Raw genomic sequence first — 26,807 nt, 5'->3', positions numbered from 1 at the left:
TGTAGCCAAAAGGCTGCATTGGGAACTCGAACATTCAAGGATACATTAAAGCCTTGTTCAATGTTTAACACAAGCATTGTGGTGCAGGATGTTGTAGAAATGCCAAATTCTATCTCTGGTCCAGAAAAGATGGAAGAGGTCAATGAGTTTGGCGAGGGCAACTCTGACAGGGGTTTTAGGGATTCATTGACCCAACACTCAGAGGGCGTTTTGATAACACATGTATCAAATGCAGACCTTGAAGTTTCTGAGACTTGCTGTGAAGGTGAATTGTTGAACAAATCATGCAAATGCACTTCCCAGGAAATTTGCAATTCGGTTTCTAGAAAAACTTTTGAGGTTTCATCGAAATTTGTCTCTCAAAATTCATCTTGCCATGTGAAGATGGGAGAAACTTGCAGTGCTTGTGATGATCTTAAAATGTGCACCGATGAGCCAGACCTTACTTCAGATTCTCTGCAAAAGAATGATTCTTTTCCCTTCATTCAAAATCAAACCTCAGAAGATCTGTCAAAAGGTATTCATGTTCGTAGCCACAATTATCATTCAGTCGGTGAAGAGGTTTGTAGAGGTTCTTCTCCATCTATAACTCGAGATGAAAATGAAAATTACCCAGAAGATATTATACCTGTGCCTGATTGCAAAAGCAAAGATAAAAAGCTATCATCTGGCCAGCGTGCTGGACGCAGGCCTAAGAAGCATAGGCATGGAGATATGGCTTATGAGGGGATGCTGATTGGGAGAATTTATTAAATGAGAAAGGTTTTCTCGAAAGTCAGGGTGTTATAGAGAGTGAGCATTCTTTTGGAACAAGAGTGAAGTGTGATACATCTTCAAATACTTCTGCGGAGATGATTGAAAATGGTGGTGCAGCAGCAGTATCAGCTGGACTGAAAACTCATGCAGTTGGTCCAGGTGAGAAGATTAAATTTAAGGAGGTCTTGAAGCGGAAAGGTGGCCTCCAGGAATATTTGGAGTACAGGTTAGTTATTATCTTTTGAAACCTGGCTTTATGCTTGCATGTTGTTTAGTGTTTTTGGATGCCTTCTCGTAGAAATTTTTATTTTCTGCTATAAGAGTTAATTTTGTCATTTTCTTCAAACGTCTTTTTTAATTTAAAATATTCATATTTTTTCATATTCAATCTAAGTCCTATTTTATGAAGTTTGTGTTTTACATTTCGATCATATTCAATAAATCATAATCATGATTTCCTTGCATCTTTTTTCTATTCCTAATTAGGCGTTTCTTTTATACATTGTGTACTTGTGCTATGCTTTGTGCGTGCTTCAATAAAATTTTGATTACCTATCAAAAAACTTTAATTCTGTGTTATCTAACCCGGGAAAAAAACACCTTTTTTAGTTTCTGTTATAGTTGCATTACCTTGCATGTGCTTGATATGGTATGGGTACATGTTGTGAACCCATGTTATTTTTAGGTGAATGTACTTGAAACTGGACAGAGGATAATTCTTTGGGTGCTTTTGAGTAGTTAGACCCACTTATTTTGTTATTTAGGATTTACTGTAAAACGAAAAAATTTTCTACTGTTTCTCTCCCACCTGACTTGGAAAGATGTTGATATCCTTTTAGGTAACACTGCCCCCATTTTATTCATTGAAGACCTTTCACGGTTGGACATTTTGTAAATGTAGTCTTTAGCTAGGCTTGTTATTACACTTGGACTGAAAGGAAATTATATACTTATGAGTTTCAAGTGAGATTTGCTTCTTATTATAAAGAAACTGGTATTTGCTTCTCTTTGCATTATATTACAGTATCGAGGTATAGATGAAACTTGTAAAAGACTTGGTCATTGAAATTGTAGCTGGAAAAGCAAACTCTATATGATGGCACACTTATATTACATGCTGGCTTTGCTAGCCTTCTATTTAAGCTCATGTTTAGTGCCTTGATGCTGGGGCAAAAGGGTGAGCATTACCCTGTGTTGAACTTTCCTATGGGTTAAGGCGGATCTATCTGATAAAAAGGCTGGCTACACCCATTACTTTTACTTATATAAAAAAAAAAGGTTGGCTACACCTAATGAGTACATTGTTTCCTTAATAGTAGCACCCATATTGTTCTTTTGTCGCTCTTGGCATGTTCCATTTTTAATTGGTCTCACCCCTCCTTCCCTACCTTTCATTCTTATATCTTAAGAATGTTTTGCTGAGTAAATGATCTACAATGGTGGCTGCTTCTTTTATGACATAGAACCTCACCAAAGCAGGGCTTTTTGGACTCACCCCTGGTGAGTAATCTTAACAAAAACCAGAACCATGAACTGATTATGTAGGGGAACTCCTAGTGTGAAATCAAACCCAGAATGTTTGAGTCTTACAACTCATTTCAAGCTCCTTTTTTATCACTAGGCTACACCCTGATGTGTCTAGTTGTGCCACATTTAGTAATATATAATTTATCATTAGGGCCCTTGTTTCGCTTTGTATTTTTAAGTTTAGATTATTGCTTGTTTGTCATAACTGACCAAGATTACTTTGTTTTTGCATTTAAAACTGTCATGGATTTGCTTCTCTAAGCGGAGCTCCAATATTGTGGCTTCGACATGCCTTTCTATGGAGTTCATGAACTTACCTTCCGACCCTCTCTTATTAGCTTCATAAACGATTTAATTATTAATATTGATTGGGTCCTGCAAATTCCTTATTGTTTCAGACAGGAATATTTCAGCTGTTACAGCTCTATTTAAATATCTTTTAGCTGGAACTGTTTTTGCTAATTAAAAGCTATTGCTTGGTGGAATGCAGGAATCAGATATTAAGTCTTTGGAGTAAAGATGTTAGCCGCATTTTACCACTTGCTGACTGTGGGGTCTCTGATACTTCTTTTGAGGGTGAGCCACCACGCGCTACACTTATTAGGGAGATCTATGCATTTCTTGATCATAATGTAAGTTTTGTAAATTCATCAATTGTTTATTTATGCTTTGCCCTTGCTTTTCATCAATATTAATGTTTGTCTTTTCTTTTTTTGCTTATTAGCTTTTCAGTAATTTGGGTTAAGGTTTTTTTTTTTTTTTTTTTTTTTGGGGGGGGGGGGGGGTGGGGGGAGTAATTTTTTCTATATGGTTTGTTTCATGTTTATGCTTAATCCTTGGAAACTTTTGACAGGGTTATATAAATGTTGGAATTGCTTCTGAGAAGGAGAGAGCAGAAACTAATGCTAGGCATAACTATCAGCTTCTGAAACAAAAAAATATTGAGGAGACTTCTGGAGCTACAGTTGCAGATTTAGAGGATGGAGTTTCTTTTATTGTTGGTCAGGTTAAGAGTTCTGAAACTTCAATGGAAGCAAAGAGTGATGTTATTATTGAAAATGAAAAGCAGATGTGTGAAGCTACTAAAGATAAGAGACGTGGTACTCCGGTTGCACTTGAATTATCTGATATGATAGAACGTGAAGAATGCCTAAGTACTGGTCCATCATGTGAAATGCTGGATAGTGGAACAGACCCTGCCATCACACCTGAGCTAAAGAATGACTCACGTACCATTTGTTCCTCAGATGATCACATTAAGGGGACTCACTCTCTGCAATGTGATTCAGAGTTCAGAAAGAAAATCATTGTTGTAGGAGCTGGTCCTGCTGGCTTAACTGCTGCACGCCATTTGCAACGTCAGGGTTTTTCTGTAACCATTCTTGAAGCTAGGAGCAGGATAGGGGGTAGAGTCTTCACAGACTGTTCATCTCTGTCTGTTCCAGTGGATCTTGGTGCTAGCATTATTACTGGTGTTGAGGCTGATGTGGCCACTGAAAGAAGACCAGATCCTTCCTCATTGGTTTGTGCTCAATTGGGCCTTGAGTTGACTGTATTAAATAGTGATTGCCCTCTTTATGATATTGTTACGGGTCAAAAAGTTCCTGCTGTTCTGGATGAAGCATTGGAAGCAGAATACAACAGCCTTCTTGATGATATGGTGTTGCTTGTTGCCCAACAGGGGGAACATGCAATGAGAATGTCTCTTGAGGATGGCTTAGAATATGCCCTTATGAGGCGTCGTTTGGCACGATTAGGAACAAGGGAAGAAACTGAAGTGCACAGTTCAGTGAATGCTTTCTTTGATGCTGAAAAAGGTAGCGTTGATGGCAGTTTTCCACAGAGGCATTGCTCTAAAGAAGAGATTTTGACACCTCTGGAGAGGAGGGTTATGGATTGGCATTTTGCAAACTTAGAGTATGGCTGTGCTGCTCGGCTTAAGCAAATATCTCTTCCCTACTGGAACCAAGATGATGTTTATGGAGGATTTGGAGGAGCTCATTGTATGATTAAAGGGGTTACAGCACTGTTATTGAGTCTCTTGGAGAAGGACTTGCCATTCACCTGAACCATGCGGTCACAGATATTTCATATGACACCAAGGACTCTGGAACTAATGGTAGTCAGTGTTATAGAGTCAAAGTTTCTACGTCAAATGGCAGTGGATTTTTTGGAGATGCTGTCCTAGTTACAGTGCCACTTGGATGCTTGAAAGAAGAAACCATAAAGTTTTCCCCACCTTTGCCCCAATGGAAGCATTTTTCAATCCAGCGGCTTGGTTTTGGAGTTCTTAATAAAGTGGTTTTGGAGTTTCCAGAAGTGTTTTGGGATGATTCTGTGGATTACTTTGGAGCAACTGCAGAGGACACAAACCGGAGGGGCCAGTGCTTCATGTTCTGGAATGTCAGGAAAACAGTTGGGGCTCCTGTTCTTATAGCTTTAGTGGTTGGCAAGGCAGCTATAGATGGCCAAAATATGAGCTCATCTGATCATGTAAACCATGCGTTAATGGTTCTCCGTAAACTTTTTGGAGAGGCTTCAGTTCCTGATCCGGTTGCATCGGTAGTGACAGACTGGGGCAGGGATCCTTATAGCTATGGTGCTTACTCCTATGTTGCAGTTGGAGCATCTGGAGAAGATTATGATTTATTGGGCAGGCCTGTAGATAACTGTTTGTTTTTTGCTGGTGAAGCCACCTGTAAGGAGCATCCTGACACAGTTGGTGGTGCAATGATGAGTGGGCTACGGGAAGCAGTGCGTATAATTGACATATTCAGTAGTGGGCATGATTACACTGCAGAAGTAGAGGCAATGGAGGCTGTACATAGACACAGTGACTTTGAGAGAGATGAAGTTAGGGACATAACAAAGAGGCTTGATGCAGTCGATATATCTAATGTTCTATACAAGAACTCTTTGGATGGAGCACATATTTTGACAAGGGAAGCTTTATTACAGGAGATGTTCTTTAAGGCAAAAACCACTGCTGGACGATTGCACGTGGCCAAAGAGTTATTGGATCTTTCCGTTGAAACCTTGAAATTCTTTGCTGGGACCAAAGAAGGGCTTACTACACTCAACTCATGGATACTGGTACCATTTCCCTTCTATAGTATTCGTCCATATCTATATATATGGTATATGGAGTTTTCTCTAGAAATTGTTCTTTGGCTGTCAATCCTCCAATGTTTTTAATGTTCAAACAAAGTTTCTGATTCTATATATTTTATTGGACTTATGGCAGGACTCAATGGGGAAGGATGGGACTCAACTCTTGCGGCACTGTGTTCGTCTACTTGTGCTTGTTTCAACTGATTTACTTGCTGTGCGCTTGTCAGGTATTGATTTATTTTCCTGGTTTTCTATGCAGCATTAACACATGCATATATTCATCGATGTGTGGCTGTACTGAAAAAGAAGAAAAAGAAATATTGATTTGGCTTTAATTTATAGCTTGTCCTCTTAAGACTGTTTCAGTAAGTTTCAGGAGGTTGATAACTAAAGTTACCTGAGACAAAATCATTCACATTTTCAACAATATAGCTCTTCGAATATTGAAGCTTTTCTTGAATGGTTAAACTGAGGCATGCTGAAATAATTGGTATACAATTATGCTAAACTGAGGTATACTGAAATAATTGTTATACAACTTATCAATAAAATATCGTCTTACTTACAAAAAAAAATTGTTATACAATTGTGGCATAAATGTTTTGTTATAAAAGTTTAATAAGGATTGATTAGAGGCGAATCATTCATAACTTAGGTGTAAATGACCCGCATGAATTTGTTTGTATTATTATTTTATATGAAGTCATTATAGTGGTAGTATAATACCAACAATGGTGATGAATGGAATGTGTTTATTGTTGATAATTTTGATGTAGGCATAGGGAAAACAGTGAAAGAAAAAGTTTGTGTACATACTAGCCGTGATATACGTGCAGTAGCAAGTCAGCTGGTTAATGTGTGGCTCGAAGTCTTTCGCAAGGAAAAAGCTTCTAATGGTGGATTAAAGTTGAGGCAAGGAAGTGCTGTAGATTCAGCAAGGAGAAAATCTCTTAAAGATCCATTAATAGGAAAGCCGCCTCTGCACACACATCATGGTGCTTTAGAGAATAAAGGAGGCTTGCAGGTCTTTGCATCTGCTGGAAGTCATTTACATTTGAATGCAAATGTGAAGAAAGTGAGTGGTAGAGCAGTCAAACTCGAAGCTGCAAATGACTCAAAATTGGATTTTACATCAAGGTCCCAAGGTCCAACAGACACACTGGATACTGAGCCCGAGGACAGCAACACTGCTATTTCTGAAGAAGAACGAGCTGCCTTTGCAGCTGCAGAAGCAGCTCGTGCGGCAGCACTTGCAGCTGCTGAGGTTTGTTTCTCTTTATTTTTTTACAGTGCCTTTGAGTGACTGTTTTGTGTTCTTACCTTAAAAATTGCATTGTTCATGGTTATTAGCTTAGTCAATTTACAACCACTTCCACTTTTAAATATTTCTATTCTTTACATCATAGCTAATGCTACCAGCTTTCCTGTCCTATGATGGTATTTTGAGACTTAATTCCGGTATCAATTTGGAGTAAATTTCTGGAGAACCTAAATATCAAGGTTGATCGTTGTTTGACAGTCAGATTTTAGCTGCAGGGCCATTTCATCTGGTCTTTACTGTTGATGTCATATTGTGTTGTACTCTTCAGGAAATAATGCAATGAGATTCTGCCTTTTCTTTTCTTATGTTAATAATATCTACTAGGTGATTGCAAGTTTGGATAACATTCAATTATGTTCACATTTATCTGGTAAGTGTAGGTTCCGCTAGCACTGCATTTCTGTGCCCATATTGTAACATGTCTTAGGCTTGTATTATTATTATTATTATTATTATTTCTATCTGAATCTTTTCCTCTTTGATTTTCTGATTTGTTCTCGATGTTGCTGGAGGAATTTAGTGTTCGTGTATGTTGCAGGCATATGCGTCAGAGGCCAAGTGTAACACATCGTTGCAGCTACCTAAGATACCGTCATTTCACAAGTTTGCTAGACGGGATCAATATGTCCAGATTGATGAATTTGATACTCGAAGGAAGTGGTCTGGTGGTGTTTTGGGAAGACAAGATTGTATATCAGAAATAGACTCCAGGAACTGCAAAGTTAGGAACTGGTCAGTTGATTTTTCTGCTGCTTGTGTGAACTTTGATAGTTCAAAAGTTTCGGCGGATAACCTCTCACAGAGGAGCCATTCAAATGAGATTGCTAGCCATTTGAACTTCAGAGAGCACTCTGGGGAAAGCGTGGCTGTGGACAGCAGTATTTATACTAAAGCATGGGTTGATTCGGCTGGCAGTGTCGGGATAAAGGACAACCATGCCATTGACAGATGGCAATCTCAAGCAGCTGCTGCCGATTCTGATTTCTTTTGCTCAAATGAGGAAGATTCGAACACAAGTTGGAGACTACCCACCTGGAAGCATGATAGACTGGCAAATGAGAGTTCTATCTCACAAGTTACAGTAAACAAGGAATCTGTAAAAAATCATCCTCGAGGGGCAGATCGCATTAAACAGGCTGTTGTAGATTATGTTGCATCATTGCTCATGCCCCTTTATAAGGCAAGAAAAATTGATAAGGAGGGATACAAGTCAATTATGAAGAAAACTGCAACTAAGGTTATTGATTTTTCATCTTCCACCCTACTTTCTACTTCTCTATCATGTTGAAAATTTAATTCTGCTGGATTAGATATGACATGGTTAAACAGGAGGTCACAACGGATGTTTTTTTTTGGGCCCCTTCTTACCTTAGTTCTATTTTCAGGTCATGGAGCAGGCCAGTGATGCAGAGAAATTCATGGTTGTTTCAGAGTTTCTTGATTTCAAGCGCAAGAACAAGGTGTGCATTTCCGTTTATATGCTTAATATTAGAACCAATTATCTGGGAAATTTCTTCCTCTTCTTGTAAATAGCCGTCATTAAAGGCGGCTTTGTTGATTCCCATGAAAAAGCATTCGTGCCCTAGTGCTTTCATTGGGGGGCTTGCGTGGTAAACTTTTCGTTCAAGTTTTATAATAGATAATTTGAATAATTATGGGACACTTTTACCTTGAAAAATCAAAAGATATTGTTAGTCTTTTATTTCTGGCATGAACAGATATCATGATCAACTGAATGATTAGGTACCTCTTTTCTTCTAAGCTGTTCTCGTGTTTAACTTGCAGATCCGTTCCTTTGTGGACAAATTGATTGAGAGGCACATGGCAATCAAGTCAGACGTGAAATCTTGATGATCTAAAGGATTGTGACCTATTTTGAGTTCATTAATGTGCAAGATTTTGAGAAGTCTGGGGGAGTTCTCGGCATATGTTGGCAGTGGTGGGATGGAGGTTCTTTTATTGGTGTTTCATTAAAAAGGGTGGTATGCTGTTAATAGGGGTGTAATCTGAACAGGCTACTCAACAGGTAGCTGGAATTCAACTCGGTTAAACACGACTCGTGCTCGATTCGTTTATTAAATGAGCTCGTTCGTGAATATGAAATAATGATCGATTATTAAATGATACAACTCGTACAAAACTTGACTCGACTTGATTAATGTTCGCGAACAAACTTGTATAAGATCTGACTTGACTCGTAAGCTCGCTCGTGTAGTTGTAATGCACATACATTGTTATACAGATATGCAAACACATGTATGTACATAGGTTATTAGAAAACTAAACAATGTTCTTCTGCAAACATTAATGCTTGTGGCTGAAAATACATGCCTATATAATTTTTTGACACAAATATTAGAGTTCACATTGTGTATGGGTAGCATTTAATGTTAGGGAGTCAGCTGTGTTTATATCTCTCTGAGTTGTAGAATGCGTTCCAGAATGTTAAGTTGAAAACGTAACTCTAGGATGCACACAAACATACATTCGAACACAGGTTTTTTCTGGGTTATTGTTCCATTCTTGAGCGATCGTTTCAGTCGTTGGGACTTTGAATTTTTCTGGAGATGGGTCAGTATTGTATTTATATGTGGCCCAACTTTTCTTGGGCTTCCTATGAGATTCTCAATAATAAAAGCCCACAAAGAGTTTAATACCCAACAAGTCCTCGGGAGACGAGGTTGTTTCTGTAATTGTGTCTCTCGCTTGGCTAAGAGAACCTGAGGTTCGAGCAGAGTGGCATTCGCATACGAGGACTGGGACGGTGCGATCTACGGAACAACAACAAAAACTGGAAATTTTCTTCTCAGATTTATAGCAAAAGTGAAATGTCTCACGGTGATGAGACCGCCCCATTCTTCGGCTTCCTGGGCGCTGCGGCCGCCCTCGTCTTCTCCTGTAAGCAAGTTCTATATCTATGCGATTATTGTTTGCTTATTAATGATCATGGATCGAGGGTTTGGTTGATGTGGGTCTAGGGTTTTCATCGGATGCCTGCAACCTTTTCTTTCAGGTATGGGAGCTGCGTACGGAACTGCAAAGAGTGGGGTAGGCGTGGCGTCGATGGGTGTGATGAGGCCGGAGCTGGTGATGAAGTCTATCGTGCCGGTGGTCATGGCTGGAGTGTTGGGTATCTACGGTCTTATCATTGCCGTCATCATCAGCACCGGGATTAACCCTAAGGCCAAACCCTATTACCTCTTCGATGGCTACGCACATTTCTCCTCCGGTCTCTCTTGTGGCCTCGCCGGCCTCTCTGCCGGCATGGCTATTGGAGTCGTTGGTGACGCCGGTGTTCGGTATATCTCTCCCTCCTCTAACATATATGTAGTTGTATTTGCTCATGTTATCAATTTACTTATTGATTGTGGTTTGCTTGAATGGATCGATCGGATCAAGTGATTGATGTGGATCACTGTTTGGCATATTTGCTTGTATTTCGGATGCAAATAGTGAATATGGGAATTTTGGGTACCTTTTTTTTTATATAAGTAAGAAATTTTATTGATTGAATGAAACTAGGCATCGCCCATGTACACATGAAGTATACAAAAGAGACTCCTAATCACATTCTACAAAGCTGAAAAGAGAACAAGAACTCGTGAACGTTCCCTCCCTTTAGTACAATAGCAGCCAACCATTGAACTAAAGAAAACACAAAAAAATTCCATAACTCCCCCACATTTCTCTCCTTGTTGTTGAAGCATCTCTCGTTTCGTTCCATCCCATCCATATACACCACAATAGACACAAAGGAACCATCCTCCATGTCGCTATGAGTTGGGAGCAATGATGATGCCTATTCCAACATGCTAAAAGTTCCGTCACACTCTTAGGCATGACCCAAGACAGCCCGGCTTGACTGAAACTACCCACCCATAGCTCCCTCGCCACCTCACAATGCAGGAAAAGGTGCTCAATTGATTCGCCGTTACTTTTACACATGTAACACCACTCCATCACAATCATTCCACGTTTCCTTAAATTGTAAGCCGTCAAAATCTTTCCCAAAGCAGCAGTCCAAGTGAAAAAAGAGACTTTTGGGGATACGGGAACTCTCCAAATACCTTTCCAAGGGAACCGAATGGGCTGATGAGCTGCCAACTCTTTATAGAAGGACTTAACAAAAAAAATTTTGCACCCTGAATGTTTCCACAACATTCTATCCCTCCCGTTTCCTCCTAACTTCTTGGAATATAAAAGACTGTAAAAACCTGCTATTTCGTCCTCTTCCCAGTCTTGCGCATTTTTGGATAAGATCAAATTCCACAGAACACTTCCATTGGCACGGCACAATACAACTGAGACAACGGCCTGCTGATTTTTAGCCAATCTGAAAACACTTGGAAAAACAGTAAATAGAGCACTCTCACCACACCATACATCAAACCAAAAACTGATTCTAGTCCCCACTCCCACCTCAAAACTAGTGTGTTTTATGAACTCCTCCCACCCCTTTCTGATAAATTTCCAAAGACTTACACCAAAGGTACCCCTGCCCTCCTTAGAACACCAACCCTCCCAATTACAACCATACTTTCGAACAATAGCCATTCTCCACAGTGAATCTTCTTCCAGTTGAAATCTCCACAACCACTTCCTCAAGAGGGCTTTGTTAAAAAAGGACAGGCTACGCACCCCCAAGCCTCCCAACTCCTTTGGGCACCACACCTTCTGCCAACTCACAAGATGAAATTTATGTTCTTCCCCCATACCACCCCACAAGAAAGCCCTAAATAATTTTCCAATCCGATTGGCCACTCCCACCAATAAAGGGAACAATGATAGAAAATAAGTAGGAAGATGAAGATGGTACTTTTGATGAGGGTAAATCTCCCCCCTTTTGATAAGTAGAGCCGTTTCCAACCCGCCAATCTTTTTTCTACCTTCTCTACAACACCATCCCATATGTATTTTGCTTTGAAAGAGGCCCCCAAGGAAGGCCAAGGTATTTCATAGGAAGAGAGGCCACTTTGCACCCCAACAAACTTGCTAGATGATTGATATTGTCCACCACCCCCACCGAGACCAATTCCGACTTTCCGAAATTCACGTTAAGGCCCGAGATAGCTTCAAAACACAAAAGAATAGCCCTTAAAGTTTGCAACTGTCCACTGTCAGCATCACAGAGGATTAAAGTGTCATCTGCATACAATAAATGAGAAATGGAAAAAGCACCGGAGTTAGAGTTGCCCACCGAAAAACCAGCAATAAAACCTCCCTAAACTGCTGCCTCCACCATACGACTCAAGGCCTCCATCACTACAACAAAGAGAAAGGGAGATATCGGGTCCCCTTGTCTCAAGCCCCTCGAGCTCGAGAAGAAACCACAGGGTTGCACGTTAACTAAAACAGAAAACTTAGCGGATGATACACAATGTTTCACCCAACCCACCACCTATCTCCAAAACCACACCTCTTTAACATATATATCAAAATATCCCAGCACACATGATTGTAAGCCTTTTTCATATCCAAACTGCAAAGGACTCTTGGAATACCTGCCCTCAGCCGGCTATCCAGACACTCATTCGCTACCAAAACTGAGTCTAAAATTTGCCAAATGCGTACAAAGGCATTTTGGGGCTTGGAAATGATTTTATCCATCACTAAGCTCATTCGATTAGCTAACACCTTTGAAATAATTTTATAAATCCCGCCTACCAGACTAATGGGGCGAATATCTTTCAATTCAATAGCACCTACTAGCTTTGGAATGAGTGCAATAAAAGTAGCATAAAGGGACTTTTCAAACTTTCGGCAAGAATGAAATTCATAGAAGACCCTCATCACATCCTCTTTCACTATGTCCCAACTTTCTTGAAAGAAAGCCATAGAGAAACCATCTGGACCCGGAACTTTATCTTTGCACATCCCTCTCACTACCTGTAGCACTTCTGACTCCTCAAATGGTCTCTCTAACAAACTCGTTGCACTACCATCCAACTGTTGAAAATGTAATCCATCCAATTTAGGGCGCCACACCTCCGTCTCTTTAAGAAGCTCTTCATAATAATTCTCTATATGGGCCTGAATGTTTGCTGGAGATTGATGCACTGTGGTACCAATATGAATCACCTCAATCACATTATTGCGCCTATGAGAATTTGCCATTTTATGAAAGAACTTAATACATTTGTTGCCCTCCTTCAACCATGTCATCCTAGATTTTTTGTCGCCAAGAGATTTCTTCTAACAACAAAACCCTTTCTATTTCGGACACTACCTCAATTTTTCTCAACAAAGACTCTTCTTTTACCTCTCCTTCTTCTAGAGAGCTCAACTCATTCCACAGAATACTCTTTTGTTCATCGATGTGTCTAAAAATCTCAATATTCCACTTCTTCAGATCCAACTTGAGGGCTTTAAGTTTAGAAGCCACAATAAAGCTGGGAGTACCATGAAAAGAGTATGAGGCCCACCAATTACTCACCTCCCCAAAACCGACCATTTGGAGTCACATATTTTCAAATTTGAAATATCTCATTCTCCCATTTAAACCATCACAATCTAGCAAAATGGGGAAATGGTCAGAACATACCCTTGGCAAATGCTTCTGAATTAGATCCGGAAAATGTGACTCCTATGAAGAAGAGACTAGAAATCTGTCCAATCTTGACCCCCCTCTATTGTTAGACCAGGTGTAAGACCCCCACTAGAGGAAGATAAATCAAATTGAGATCGAAAATCAGCTTTGAAAAGTCTTCCATAGCCTGTGTCAAAGAAGAAATATCCGCCCTCTCACAAGGAAAGCGTATCACGTTAAAATCCCCACACACAACCCAAGGTAATTCCCAAATATGATGCACTCCCACGAGCTCCTCCCACAACAATTGTCTATCTCTATCAATATTAGGTCCATACACCCCCTCAAGAGCCCACCTCCAACCATCCACAACATTCTTAAAAGAGATGGCCACTGAATGGTTCCCAATGCAATCCTCTACTAGATCCACCACTCTCTTATTCCACATTAACAAAACCCCTCCGGATGCACCCAAAAAGGCTAAGAAACTCCATCCCACAAACGAGCAACCCCATAGACTCCGGATAATATTCCTATCAACATGGCTCAACTTAATCTCTTGGATACAAACAATATCAGCTTTCCAACTGCGAAGAAGAGAACGAATGCGAAGACGCTTATTTGCATTGTTAATCCCCCTGACATTCCACGACATGATTTTAGGCTTCATAAGAAAAACTGCTCCCCCTCCCTTCTGTCTTTCCCTACCCACACTCCCCTCCTTATTATCGTAATTGATAGTGCATATTAATCTTCTCAACTCTCTATCTTGTTTAGCGGCTGATTTTTCTGCCGCTGAACAACCAGATTCAATGGCCACCAGAAGAGCCCTGAATTGCTCTTTGTATCCCGCACAAGAAATCCCCAGGAATTCCTGAAGCTCCTCCACCTTTTTCAGCAACCAATCCGCAGGGATATAGACTGGCTTAGAGTGAACTGTACAGAGTGGGACTACCCAACTCATTCGGATGACCCCTATCTTCATTGACCACCATCTGTAATCCCCTTGAAAATTCATTCAACATCTCTATTACGGACCCCACCTCCTCTATTGGCCCACTGACCACAATCAATTCATTAGGAACAGGCCCCACTTCCCCTGCCATCGTAAGCCCATAGAAACCCCCTCCTCGCAGCTCATCCGAAGACAACTCAGCACTGCTACTCTCGCTTGCATCACCAAAACAGGGCTGTGTCCCCCTCAAAGGCATTTTCCCCATCCTTGGGATAGGTAAATTGGTCTCCCCACCCAAAACCGTCGGGATAGGTATGTTGGACTCCCCTTCGGAACCTCCCTTTCCATTACTGTCCTCTCTCATTTCTCCTTCCTCAAAATTCTCACAATCCCTCTGGGAAACTAACATTGCGGACCCACCAGGGTGGTCGTCGGGAGCCGGCGACCCTTTCTGTGGTGGAGCTGGGTCCGGCTGATCACATATCAGCAACGTGATGAGGGGGCAACTCCCCTGCACCGGTATATTGGGTGAGACTCGATATTTCTCCTTCCATACCCGTGTTGGGCCTGAGCCTTGTCCAGCCCAAATCCAGTAGACAAACCAATATGAGAGGCCCCGTAGGAAATTGGCCCAAGCCCAAGCCCACGTCCCCAACAACCTTACCTTTAACGCACCGTTTCAACCAATTGATATTTTCAAACAAAACACCCACTTGAAGTTCCATCTCAACCAACGCCTGCAGAAGCAATTCCTCATTCAGCCCGATCGTTGCCTTGCCATTCTCCTTACACCTTTGAGCCCTCACTAAAGAGAAAGACCCTCCTGTACCTGCCGAGCCTGCCCTCTCTACTTTTTTGCTGCTCGAGGCACCTCGAGCTCCTCTCGGTACAACTGTGCGAAAGGCTTAAGCACTGTCACCGATGGTGGGTGCGAGCTTCCACTACCTTTGTTTTTCTCACCTGGAACAGAGGTTGGAGCTAATAGCTCCTTCAAGGTCTCTCCAAAGTTCCTCCATCCGTCCCCCGTCCTCCCTGCTGGTACTACTATCAGACCGCGCCTCCTCTCAATCCCAAACTCCGACAAGGAAAAGAACCTGCCGTGAGTGTTATGTCTTTTGTGCATAACTAGGACCTGACTTCCCTCCTGCGAGTTCTAAGAAACTCAGAGGGACCCCTAGAAGCAATACATTCCTTTACCTTAGCAGCCAGCCATGCCAAAGCATCTTGGTCAATGGAGATATATGTGACGATCCGACAGCTACTCTCCGCTATTCTCCACCACCTATCATCTTCCTTCGTAAACTCAAAAGTCTTATAATCAATAATAACGTTACGACATGACTCCATCGCAACCAAACCAAACGTTAAAACAGGGTAACACTAATCACTAAATAGGAAACCACGAAGCTTAGACACCAGTAGCGCTACTCCAGTGACAACGAAGCACCATCGTGTTTTTTCGCATGTGTACGGAGAGAAAAAATTTTAGGAGAGAGAAAAAATAAAAAAAGACCATCAACTGAAAAAAGAATTATAGACATATATTTTGGTTTGACGCATATATTATAGAATTATAGACATATTTTGGGTACTACTGGTTATTTAAAGTTGATTTTGACCCATCTCACTCTAAATGGAGATCATCTTAGTTCTGAGATGGGAACTGGAGTGGGGGGATCAATTAGATTTGTGAATCAGTAACATGTATTGGGTATGCTACTTATTCTAAAATATTTATTCCCAATCACATATTGCAACTAGCGAGTTAATTCTTAATGAAACAATTTTTCATTTTCTTTGATGAATGGTTTTATAATGCTTATAGGTGACATGATATTTACCTGAGAAATCTCTCTCGTACTCTTGCTCTCATCACCCTTGCCTCCTACCCCACAGTCAAACAGTCTTTCTCTTTTGTAAGATTTGTGTTTGTTCTTTTGCATGCTTCTCCATATAAAAACAAATACTGTGGAAAGATGTACAAATGAAATTTATGAATAAAATCTTAAATATTTGACCTAAAATTTGTCTTTTTAGTTTGACTGTATAACCTCTAGCTGAACGGCATAAGTGATGTAGCCCGGCCTCTTAAAATTCCAAAGAAAAAAAAAACCCTTCTTCCCCAGTTATATTAGCCATTAGGCTTAAAAAGCAAAACATTAGCATTCCAAAGACAAGGTAGTACTGGTCCTTTGGGGTTAGAATATTTGTTGTGGGTTGTGGTAAGATGTCACTCAATATACCCGCACTCTGTTCATTAAAATGTCTCTTATTAGGATGATTTCACTTAATGTAACCATTGTATTTTGCAGAGCAAATGCACAACAGCCAAAGCTCTTTGTTGGGATGATCCTCATTCTTATTTTTGCTGAAGCATTGGCGCTCTATGGTCTTATTGTCGGCATCATCCTCTCTTCTCGAGCTGGTCAGTCAAGAGCTGAATGAATGTGCACATTCTTCTGCTGGGTGGTTGTGTTTTGTTTCTGTCAAGCCAAAAGTTTTCTTTGTTACTACAGATTCTTGTTGATGAGGGTGATTGTCTTCCCATTTCTATCAGGAAGTGTCATGTTATGGTGCTAGGATATAGAATTAGAAATTAGTTTTTCCGCTTAATAAGTTCAATTCTTCATCTATATGATTATGCATTATGCGGATTTAATTAGAGGCTGTCTAGAAATAGTGTATACTTTTATAAAGGATTTGTTCTCATCCTCTCGCTTAGCTTCAATTTTTCATGCTGAAAATGTGGTAGAGATTTAGCCAAAACCTTCTTGCATGTTTAGTGTACTGATCCAAGCTCTTTAAAATGCTAAGCAGAAAAGCACCACAAAATTAAGCGAAGGTGGGATGGGGAAAGAGGGATGGGGAGCTCTAAATTGTTTGCACTGTTACTTCTTAATAGATGATGTTGCCACTTCTAATGTTGCAGAACCTTTGCATACTACATTTCTGGATCCAGTTAAAATTGAAAGCGAAAAAATTATGTTCTCGTTCTGCTTCTATGACCCAAGAAGGTTATGTTTAATGGTGAAACAATCAAACAGATGGATTAATTATGCAGCCGGTTGGACTTGCAATATCGATTCCGTATGGCTAGGTCGATGAATTGCCCCTACACCGCACTCCAGTTAGTATTATTTTCTTCCATTTCTCGATATTCCCATTTCTCCATCCATGTCTCTCTCTCCTCGAGCTCTCTCTCTCATTCAAAGGGGAGAATCGTGACCTGGCATTTAGATCCGAGTTTTTTCTTTGGTGTGAGGTGTGGTGTGGTGTGTTGTTTCTGAATTGATTGTTGAGCAGAATTTTTCGATAAATTTATTGGGCTCATTATATTAATAATGAAGGTTAAATATAAAAATAGTTAACGTAATTTGGTCTAGAATTAAATTATTTCCTGATTTTTTAACTTTTTACTTCCCTTGGTTTTAATATAAATAAAATTAGTTATTGCTGTAAAAAATCTGTTAGTTAATTGTAATAAGTGTTATGTCAGCAGCATGTTGTTAATAATTATAAGTTAATAATACTAATAGAACCCCGTCCTATAAAAAAATTAAGGATCATCTTTGATTTCATATTAAAGTTTAATATTAAAATAGTCTGTGGATTGGCTTTTTGAGATTAATTTCTTAACTTTTTATACTTCAATTTTAAATTATGCCTCTATACTTATAATTTTGATCAATTTAGTCGTTTCATTAATACATCGTTATAGAATTTTGGGGGGTGGGTTTGGTTCTCAAACATGATTTGAAGGTCCTAAGTATGCCATCTGTGAACAAATTAATTTCACAAGTGACCATTAAACCTTATTGAGCTCTCTTCCCTGCTAACACAGGAATGGTGTCAGGATGAATATTGCATGTAGTGATATTTCTAGGCGGTATCCAATAACTTAGTAAGACAAGACAGCGATGGTTGCAAGCTTTAGAGAGTAGGGGCAAGGTCCCCATACTAGAGAAGGTCATACGCAAGCTGGACAGAGATGCTTCAAATCAAGCGAAATCAAAGGCATTCGTTGGCACCTGAGATGCTAAGGATCGAAGACTTTTGGGATAAGGAGCGGCTTGTCAGACATAGTTCGAGGAGGTGTCTCAGTCACTTCTATTTGAGTGTTAATAATGTTAATAATGTGGAGTAAAAAGGACTCGAACCTTTGCACGCCGGTACCAAAAACCGATGCCTTACCACTTGGCTATATTCCATACGGCCTTGTATTGGACGTTAGAAGGGGGGGAGGGGAAAGGGAGAAGCAGGGCTCGAAGAACTAGCCAAGCCGTGCAAGGAGGGGTATAGCAAGCAAACAAGAAGATTCTCCCTTTAAGACCGACTACAAGAAGCTCGAGAATGTGTTACCTTTTGTTATTTTTATTGATTTTAACAATCGAATCTTAATTGGGATAAAAACTTGGTAGATTAGAGTTTAAATTATCACTTTTGGTTGTTTAGGATGTAACTTAAAAACAACTGATAATTCACGTTGAAAATTATTTTTTGGGCCCCAAAAAAGCTTGTCCCTTTTATTTGTTCCGCTTGCTCTCTTTCAGGCGAAACAAGCCCTGTACAATATCAGACAATCCTCAAGCTTTACAAACTTCTGGGTACATTTCATTCACATTGCAGAGATATACATACATGCTGTTACGAAGAATCGCGCTCAATTTGTAAGCAGTGTCTACTTCAAGCCTTTCAATTCACATATGAAACTGCTACTGTATGGATCTAATTTGAACTGTACAACTTAGCAGCAACATCATATACTTAAAATTGACATGGATACGCCCCCTAAATCCAACAAGCTTACGAGAGAGATGGAAAACTGTGTTTCCATATAGAGGATTTATGGGATTCCCTTAGGGATAAGAAACCGATTCCAAAAATCGACCTGCAGACTTGACTTGGGTTCTCAAACCCCACCAAACTTGCAACAAGGGCAGCACTATTCCATATATGGTCCATGTCTTTCGTGTCCTTCCATAACCGGTATGCTAATTGTAGGCTCCTCCGCTTTGAATTCAGCTTAATACCCCACTTCTGGTAAAGCCGTTTTCGTTGTATTTTTGTGAACTTATGCATTTTCCTGCACAACATTTTCCTTTCCTGATCAAGAGCCTTCGCGCTGCCCCACCCCATCAAACAAACAAAAAACTAATATATTAGACATTTCTTGCCGGCACTTGAAAGGACTTCGCATAAATATCACACTAAAAAGAGTATTAGCATTGATTCCATCAAAGTCATTTTCATTTAGTTAAGTGTACATATTTTTCATCAATCAAAATCATTTGAACCATAACTATATATTGGATTAGTCAAAATAATAATATATTATTATTTTTTTTTTCCATATTTTGTAACTTCACTAACCATATGTTAATTAATAATTTAATTTTTACTTAAATTATTATTTCCCAACTATTATTTTTCCTCAACCTAAATTATTGGAATAAAATATTCTTTTGGTTATGAATAGTATTACTTCAAAGATGGAGATGAGTTTACGCATAATGTAGCTCAAATGTCAAGCTAGCAAGTTATGACTCCTCCAATGCCAGCAAATTAAAAAGCCATGAATTTAGATGCATTGACATTTGGCTAAACAAGGAACTCAATATTACAACAAACATTTGCAACCGCTCTTTTGTCTTCAAGCAATTTCTGGATCCTATCAGGAAACAATGTAACTTTTTTTAAGGATTATGAAAGTCTCTCAAGTTCATCATTTATGTATTTGGGAATCTGTAATTTTATGATGAGTTCTTTTACATATATTTTTGTATATTATTTATACGTTTGATTGGTTAAAATAATTATTTTATATTAAAAAAATATACAACCAATTATATTAATAGAATATATGCCAAAATAACCGTAGATAAAGTTTTTGTTTTATGATATTGTATTCATAATAATGATCTATAGATGGGGTGCTTCGGTTGGTCACGGGGTGGTACGGCACTCCAGTTTCACGTTCGTACGTACGTGTGTGTACTTGTGCCTAAGAAAATCTTCCAGATGGAAGAGAGGCTATACCTTGAAGCTTTTGTGAGAGTTCCACCCTTATCCACCATGCTAGCTCCATGCGAAAAAGTGTCCATCAGAAAGGACAACCGTCTGAACTCTACTTCCATGTACACAGAGTCTGAAGGATCACCTTTGAATAAAAGGAAGAAATAGGTTCTGTGGACCAATGGTACATTGCACGCATCCCAGAGTTCAATTATTTCACCTCTCTGCCTCTCAAATTTGGAGAGCCTGTTTGAAGCTGGCTGCAAACTACCCTCCTGTTCTGCCAAGCCAACCTCGTTTACGTTGTCTTTGGCATCATTCATGTTGTGTACGGCCCTTTGCACCTATCACACATGACAAGCCCATAATGAAATTGAGCACAATATATGTATTTAATGCTGAAAATGGGTATTAACCCACCCATAATTTCTTTGCTGTATCAACTTGCATGTTTTCCGGTAGTTAATAAAAGTGATAAGGTTTAAGTGATATGATCAGTAGGATGAATAAGTACTCCCAAATGAATTATACTATAACTCCCAACCTACAGACTTGAATTAGAACCAAGTGAAGTAGAGACCCAAAGGTGGTGTGTGTGACAGGGAGAGAGAGAGGGGTTCGCTATCTCACCATATCATCAGATCGTTTATTAGTTGAATTTTTGGCTTCATTCAGTCCAGCAAAAGCATCCAGCTCTGAATCAGACTTGTTGCTGTTCTGTGCTTCTGTGTAAAAACTCTTGAGAGACTTTTGAGAATCTTTTCTAGAAAAATATTCATCGTTAACACTAAACCTCGGGGCAGAATTAATTTTCTGTGGGCGTTCTGGACTTCTAGGGAAGTCCTCAAATCCAGTAGGTGGAATAGTCACGAGAACTGCCCCGCAACTTCTGCTTCTAAGCAATGTCGGCCTTCTAGAGCGGAACATATAAGCATCAGAATATCTTGGAGCTTCCTCTGATGGACAGAAACTGATAAGACAGCTGATAGCGTTTTGCATGCTCTGAATTCTTTGCTTTAGATCATCATAAACGTAATCTGCATTGACATCACTCAAATCTTGAGCTCTATTCTCAGGGAATGATACTGCTTCTTCATGCATGACCTTCTTAGATCGTTTCTGTGGAGATGATACTGCATCTTCATTCATAGCCTCCTTAGATACCTTCATTAGGGATGTTGCAACATCTCCATTCGTTGCCTCCGTAGGTCCCTTCGTTGGGGATGTTACGGCATCTTCATTCATGACCTCTCTCAAGGGTAAGTGTCCAATTTTTTTTTCAGGACCAGGTAAGGACAGAGGGGCTTCTACTTTTCTATCCATTCGTAATTCCTCCTCTTCGATGCATCGAACTTCCTTGCAGTCATATTCAGATTCTGAATCAGCCATTTGAGCAGTCCAATCCAAACACTCATATGGATCAGGGCCAACGGTACCGACATCCAGCAGGAAGTTGTCTTCAGGATTCTCATCCAGTAGAAAGTTGTCTTGATCAAGATTCTCATCCAGCAGAAAGTTGTCTTCAGGATTCTCAGCAAACTGTTGGGGGTACTGCTTGTTGACACTGCGTTCGCTGGGTCTGCCAAAATCTTTAGAACAACTGTGTGTCCTGGGATCGAGATCGAGAAAACGAGGATTGACTAGTTGTGATGAATGGAATATAGGACATTCATCCATTCTTAAAACCTGTTCATCTCCAGTAGATTGTTGTATAGTACTCTCAACCCAATACTGAGCCAGCTCATATTGCCGAGTCAATTCTTTAATCTCTTGATTCATCTGCATCGCATATACTAATTGAACTTGTGAACAACCGATGTACAATAGGTAAAACTTTATTTTTTTCTATTTTCTTTTTTCCTACTACATTCTGACTAACTCATAGCCAACCCACTTTCCAAATTCCAAGCCCACACCACCTTCCAAAGAAAGCTTTGGCAAGTGCACTACTTTTTAATCATAAATCAAGTAAAAGATTGACCATGCCAGAAAATATGTTTTAATTGAAAAACTGATGATAACATCAAGAAGTCTCCAAATAAAGATATTTTCAATGGGTCTTTTGCCTCACCCACGATATGGGGCAGAAGTGAACAGAAGAAAAGCCTAAATTTCATTCTATTGATGTCCCATTATATTTGTCTTTTGTCAAAAGTCACATGTCCATTCGAAATGCTATGATTAGTAGCTAGGTGGAAAGCTTTTAATTCTACTTCTAGAAAGTACTGTGCCTTACGAAGTCGACAAATTTACAAGAAGGGAATCATTGCTCTTGAAAAATAGGAAGAAAAACTGTTGCGAATGATCTCATTTACCTGAATTTTTCAAAGCAAACCTCTGTTCTAATAATAAAAAAAAAGAGGGCAAATATGCTTCGCATCCTCAAACTATCATGGGTTTTGCTTTGCACCCTAAATTACTAATATAAACTCATTGAACCTACAAATTATCAAACTTTGACATTTTCCACCTTCCATTAAAATCTGCCCAAGAGTATGTCACATAATCTATTTTTTTTTTTCATCCCAACGGTCATAATCGAATGTGGGTGCAAAGTACAAATTTTTAGTAATTGTGGATACAGTCTTAGTCTTAGCGTGTGGAAGCTTTGTATAAAAAAGAGTAGGATTTATCCAATTTTTTTCAAATGAAGTGTATAGAGCTCACACACCTTAAGACTACAACTATCATTTCTCTTATAGAATATAATAAACATTTATTATTTATCTTAGCACCGGCTCAGCATATTGTTTCTAGATGTATAGAATCCTTAGTCCACTTGTACCGCAAGATATAAAACCCTCGATAATTTAAGGATACAAAGTATTTTTTCCTTTTTTTTTTAAGGAAAAAAAATAATCACTTAGCTGAAAGGTCATCTTTCTTAATAATTTGTAGAGACTGAAGTGTAAACATTCATCTCATCGTACCTTCGCAATCCTGAGATCTTTCTCCTTCATTATGGAGACGACATCATATGTGATGAAATTTGGTGCTAAGCTCTTCATGTACTCGCTCTCCATTCTACCCACCATTTCTCTTTGCGGTTGCTTTATCAATGCCTTATTGGACATCCACACATTGACCTTTGGGTTAGTAGTCACTTCTTTAGCACAACTCCCAAACAAGAGGGTGTTTCTTGATTGGTCAACGTGACTACGGGCAGGGCTCATGGTGCAGATCATGGCTGTCCTGGCATTGCCACCAAGGGAGTTCTGTAGAATGCGTGTTAGCTTAGAGTCCCTAAAGGGAATATGCCCATGTCTTCCCTTGCTGCATCCAATCGCGACAGTAAATCGATAAGTAAGAAATGATTTAAGCTAAAACAATAAAGAAGCTAACAATTAATGTCAATTAAACACTAAAAAATATGAAGAATAATAAATAAAAAAAAGTCTAGCGAAAATTATATTTTGTACCCTTCAGGCAGAATTGTCAGTCTTTTCAGATTTACATTCTAAACTGCTAAAAATGAAAATGGAAACCCTAAACTACTAAATGTATAATTGGCACCCTAAGCTAACAAGGTCACGGGCCGGTAACAATATTGATGAGGATAGCATGCAGGGAGCTAGCAAGAACCAGTACTAATAGAAACCTTGACCTAGGCAAGCAGTCTATAGTAAGTGTTCAACACATAACTAAATAGAAATCTTACTAGTAAGTGTTCAACACATAGTTGTTGGGTTTTGGATTATGATGGCATAATGTTTTCAGTTTAATATGGCCTTCTTAACTCTATGGAAAAGGTGTTATAAGGGTGCAAACTGGAAAAGCACCTGTAAATTCGAGGGTGGGAAGTGTGTTTTCATCTTACATATTCTGCATGCTCATAATCTTAATTGTTTTTAGGAAAAAAGAAAAGATCATGACCTTAATTTGCGGATTACAGTTCCTAGAGTCAGTAAACTTATGTGGCAACCTTCTTTCAATCTTGCACCAGCTGACAATGTCTGAGACACACGCTCACTTCCAGCAAGATCAACAAAATGCTGTAGAAAGATGCAAACTTAAGTGCTCATTTCCCACAAAATCGTTCCTACAGAACTTTCGGAAGAAATTCATTAATAACCATTTCCTACCATTTGAGATACAAGAATGCTTGCATTTTCTGAGCGTTCATATTCACGAGCAGAGCTTTCAATTGTCTGTGGAAGAGATATAGTAACCAGCATCGTTTAGTATAAAAAATATTGGAAAAGAAAACAACTAAGAGGTAATTTGCCACGCATACCAGTCGCAAAATTTGATGGGATCTGGAACTAGTTTCATTCAGAAAGGTTTCTCCTACCTTCCTTTCAGCTGCAAGCAAGCAATGTATATTATGGAAACATTATGTGAGATAGGAAAAACTTCATTTTGATAAACAAAAACCAACACAAGCTCATCACCTTCACAAATGGAAAGGAGTTCATGCAGATGGTTCCGGTCTTTCAAAGTTATCTCTGAGAGTCTCTCAACAACAGTACCTTTCTGTTGAAGTGAAAATCTTCGTGATCATTCAATTAAAATTATCTTCACTATGATTGTAACAGAAGGAAAACAAAACGTGAAATATTCACCTCTGGATCATCTAGAAGTCGAAGTGGAGCACTGTCTGACCTCAGAAGGTCTCTGACGGCCTCATTATAGATCTCCATGCCAGAGAACTTCAACACAAATTCTCTTTCTTTATGCTATAAGATGAGAAAACATGTGAAACTTATGATACTTTGCCATGGAAAATAGATAACTTGTATGTTATGCATTTATACTCACCATATCCATGTAGTTGTATATATCTGCTATTGCATATTCAGTGATTCCAGTCATGGTGTATGTCTTTCCACTGCCGGTTTGCCCATATGCAAAAATGCTTGCTGTGCATATTCAATAACTTGTCTATTATCAATTATACGAATCCCCCGATCGAAATTAAAGACGAGGTCAAAAAAGTTACTCACAGTTAACGCCACCGAGTGCAGAAAGGGCAATCTCCTTGGCTCCTTCTTCATACACCTGCTTCGTGAGGCTGCCACTCCCAAATACTCGATCTATTCCCGCGGCATTGATTGTCGAAAGTAAGAACAAGAAGGAAACGGGAGATAATTAATAAGAACAAATTAAAGCTGATTGGAGAGATTCTATAATACGGATTTAAAAAAAAAAAAACCTTCATGTTATTAGAAAAGCCTATCCAAATCTATGCATGAGCTTGGCAACCCTTTCAAGCTATTGAGTTGGCAAAATATTCCAGCCTAAGCACTCTCATTAGGTTCTGGCCTTCGTCTGTTATATGGAAACTTACACATATTACACAAATGGCTCATTAAAGACACCTTCGGGTTTCGGTTCTACAATTTAAGGCATTCGACATGATAAATCTCAAGACCATATAATGTTATTATCATTCTATTTCTATCACATATCCCGTGATAATCGTCAAACATTTGACTCAACGATTCGCACTGATCACCCGTGTATATTCCTACACATGAATCATATATACGAGAGAAGAAAAGGCAGTCAAAATGAAGAGATAAAAGCGTGAATAATATGAATTTTAATTACCAAAAGTATGGGTAGTGGGAGCCATGGCCCGGTCCGGCAGGGCTTGCTTGAATCTGATGGTGTTGCCATCGACGCATTCCCAGTCGGAAACATTGTTCGTCGCGATTTCTTTCTCATTCAAAGGCCTTAACCTCACCGAAACGAAAATTCTCTCTTCTTGTCCACTCCAGCTCGAAAAGTCCCCTTGCATCAGTACTTGCTCCTCCTCCTCCTCCTCCTCCTCCTCCCAAATGATCAATTCATGTGAAAGAAGAACGCATTCACCTCCAGAATTTATTCTTCGTAGCTTAGTATTGAGTTCTCTTCTCACGAGAAAAGAAGCCTAAAATGGAGAGATGCGAAGGAAGACTTTGAAAATCAAATTGAACCGACCTTAAAGAAAAGAAAGATCGGCCATTTTGCGATCAAAACCGTCTTCTCATCTCCGAGGAGCTCTGGAGATGAAGATGGCCTGATGGGTGGAAAGGGTGGGAATGGAACCGACCTTTGAAATAAAAGCGCCACCGACTTTACCATTTTAACCTCCATTAACTATTAACGAGATCGCCGCACTTTCATTCGAAACAGTAACAAATTTCAAATAACATAACTACCTTTTTAAGATGTTAATGGCAATTGAAAAACAACATTTTTGTACAGTTTCTTATAATAAAACGATTTTAGAATCAACCAACGATCAAATGTTCAGGATTTCTTTGCAAGATCAAGGTCTTGAGAAATTTTATCTTTTAAATATTTAAAATCTAAATAAAATATAAACATAATAAGTAAGTCTTATAATATTTATTAAGTGTTAAATATTATTATTTTACATATATCTCACACCTCATATATAGATCCCAATCCTCTTTTATGGAACCTTCTTAAAGCTTTTTATTTTTTTTATTTTTTTTAATGTTTGTTTTGCATGATAAATGCCTGTAAAAACAAAACATTGACCTTTTCTTTTTCTATATATATGAGGGTCAAAAGTTGACATGTCTTTTGTTTTTTTCCTTTTTTTAACGTTTGATAATCTTCAATTTTTCCTTTTGCACCAATTGGGAAAA

The 26,807-nt window shown here is 39.2% G+C and overlaps 3 protein-coding genes across 3 annotated transcripts; 2 read left to right on the top strand and 1 right to left on the bottom strand.

The window, feature by feature from the left end:
* Window positions 1–60: 60 nt before the first annotated feature.
* On the top strand, window positions 61–8,839 carry LOC121262799 (lysine-specific histone demethylase 1 homolog 3-like). Its single transcript, XM_041165404.1, is given in 10 exon segments — window positions 61–721; window positions 724–982; window positions 2,774–2,915; window positions 3,137–4,295; window positions 4,298–5,376; window positions 5,528–5,621; window positions 6,171–6,658; window positions 7,254–7,952; window positions 8,101–8,175; window positions 8,501–8,839. Coding segments are annotated over 10 exon segments (4,722 nt in total). The 3' UTR covers window positions 8,567–8,839.
* A 570-nt stretch (window positions 8,840–9,409) lies between these two features.
* Window positions 9,410–16,858, top strand: LOC121263159 (V-type proton ATPase subunit c1-like). The gene is made up of 3 exons (XM_041165978.1): window positions 9,410–9,613; window positions 9,729–10,014; window positions 16,509–16,858. Exons 1-3 carry the CDS (start codon window positions 9,544–9,546, stop codon window positions 16,639–16,641), a joined length of 489 nt encoding a protein of 162 aa, XP_041021912.1. The 5' UTR covers window positions 9,410–9,543; the 3' UTR covers window positions 16,642–16,858.
* A 1,843-nt stretch (window positions 16,859–18,701) lies between these two features.
* On the bottom strand, window positions 18,702–25,933 carry LOC121262859 (kinesin-like protein KIN-7F). Its single transcript, XM_041165520.1, has 12 exons — window positions 25,759–25,933; window positions 25,152–25,241; window positions 24,967–25,067; window positions 24,771–24,884; window positions 24,600–24,681; window positions 24,443–24,510; window positions 24,291–24,356; window positions 24,082–24,200; window positions 23,139–23,481; window positions 20,839–21,987; window positions 20,233–20,552; window positions 18,702–19,318 (listed from the first exon to the last, which is right to left on the bottom strand). The coding sequence occupies exons 1-12, from the start codon at window positions 25,781–25,783 to the stop codon at window positions 19,000–19,002; spliced, it is 2,796 nt and encodes a 931-aa protein (XP_041021454.1). The 5' UTR covers window positions 25,784–25,933; the 3' UTR covers window positions 18,702–18,999.
* Between the last annotated feature and the right edge of the window lie 874 nt (window positions 25,934–26,807).

Source organism: Juglans microcarpa x Juglans regia, chromosome 4S, assembly GCF_004785595.1.
Source record: "Juglans microcarpa x Juglans regia isolate MS1-56 chromosome 4S, Jm3101_v1.0, whole genome shotgun sequence".
Classification (NCBI taxonomy): Eukaryota; Viridiplantae; Streptophyta; class Magnoliopsida; order Fagales; family Juglandaceae; genus Juglans; species Juglans microcarpa x Juglans regia.
The sequence above is the reverse complement of the archived record's forward strand: the minus strand, read 5'-3'. Positions and strand labels throughout refer to the sequence as shown.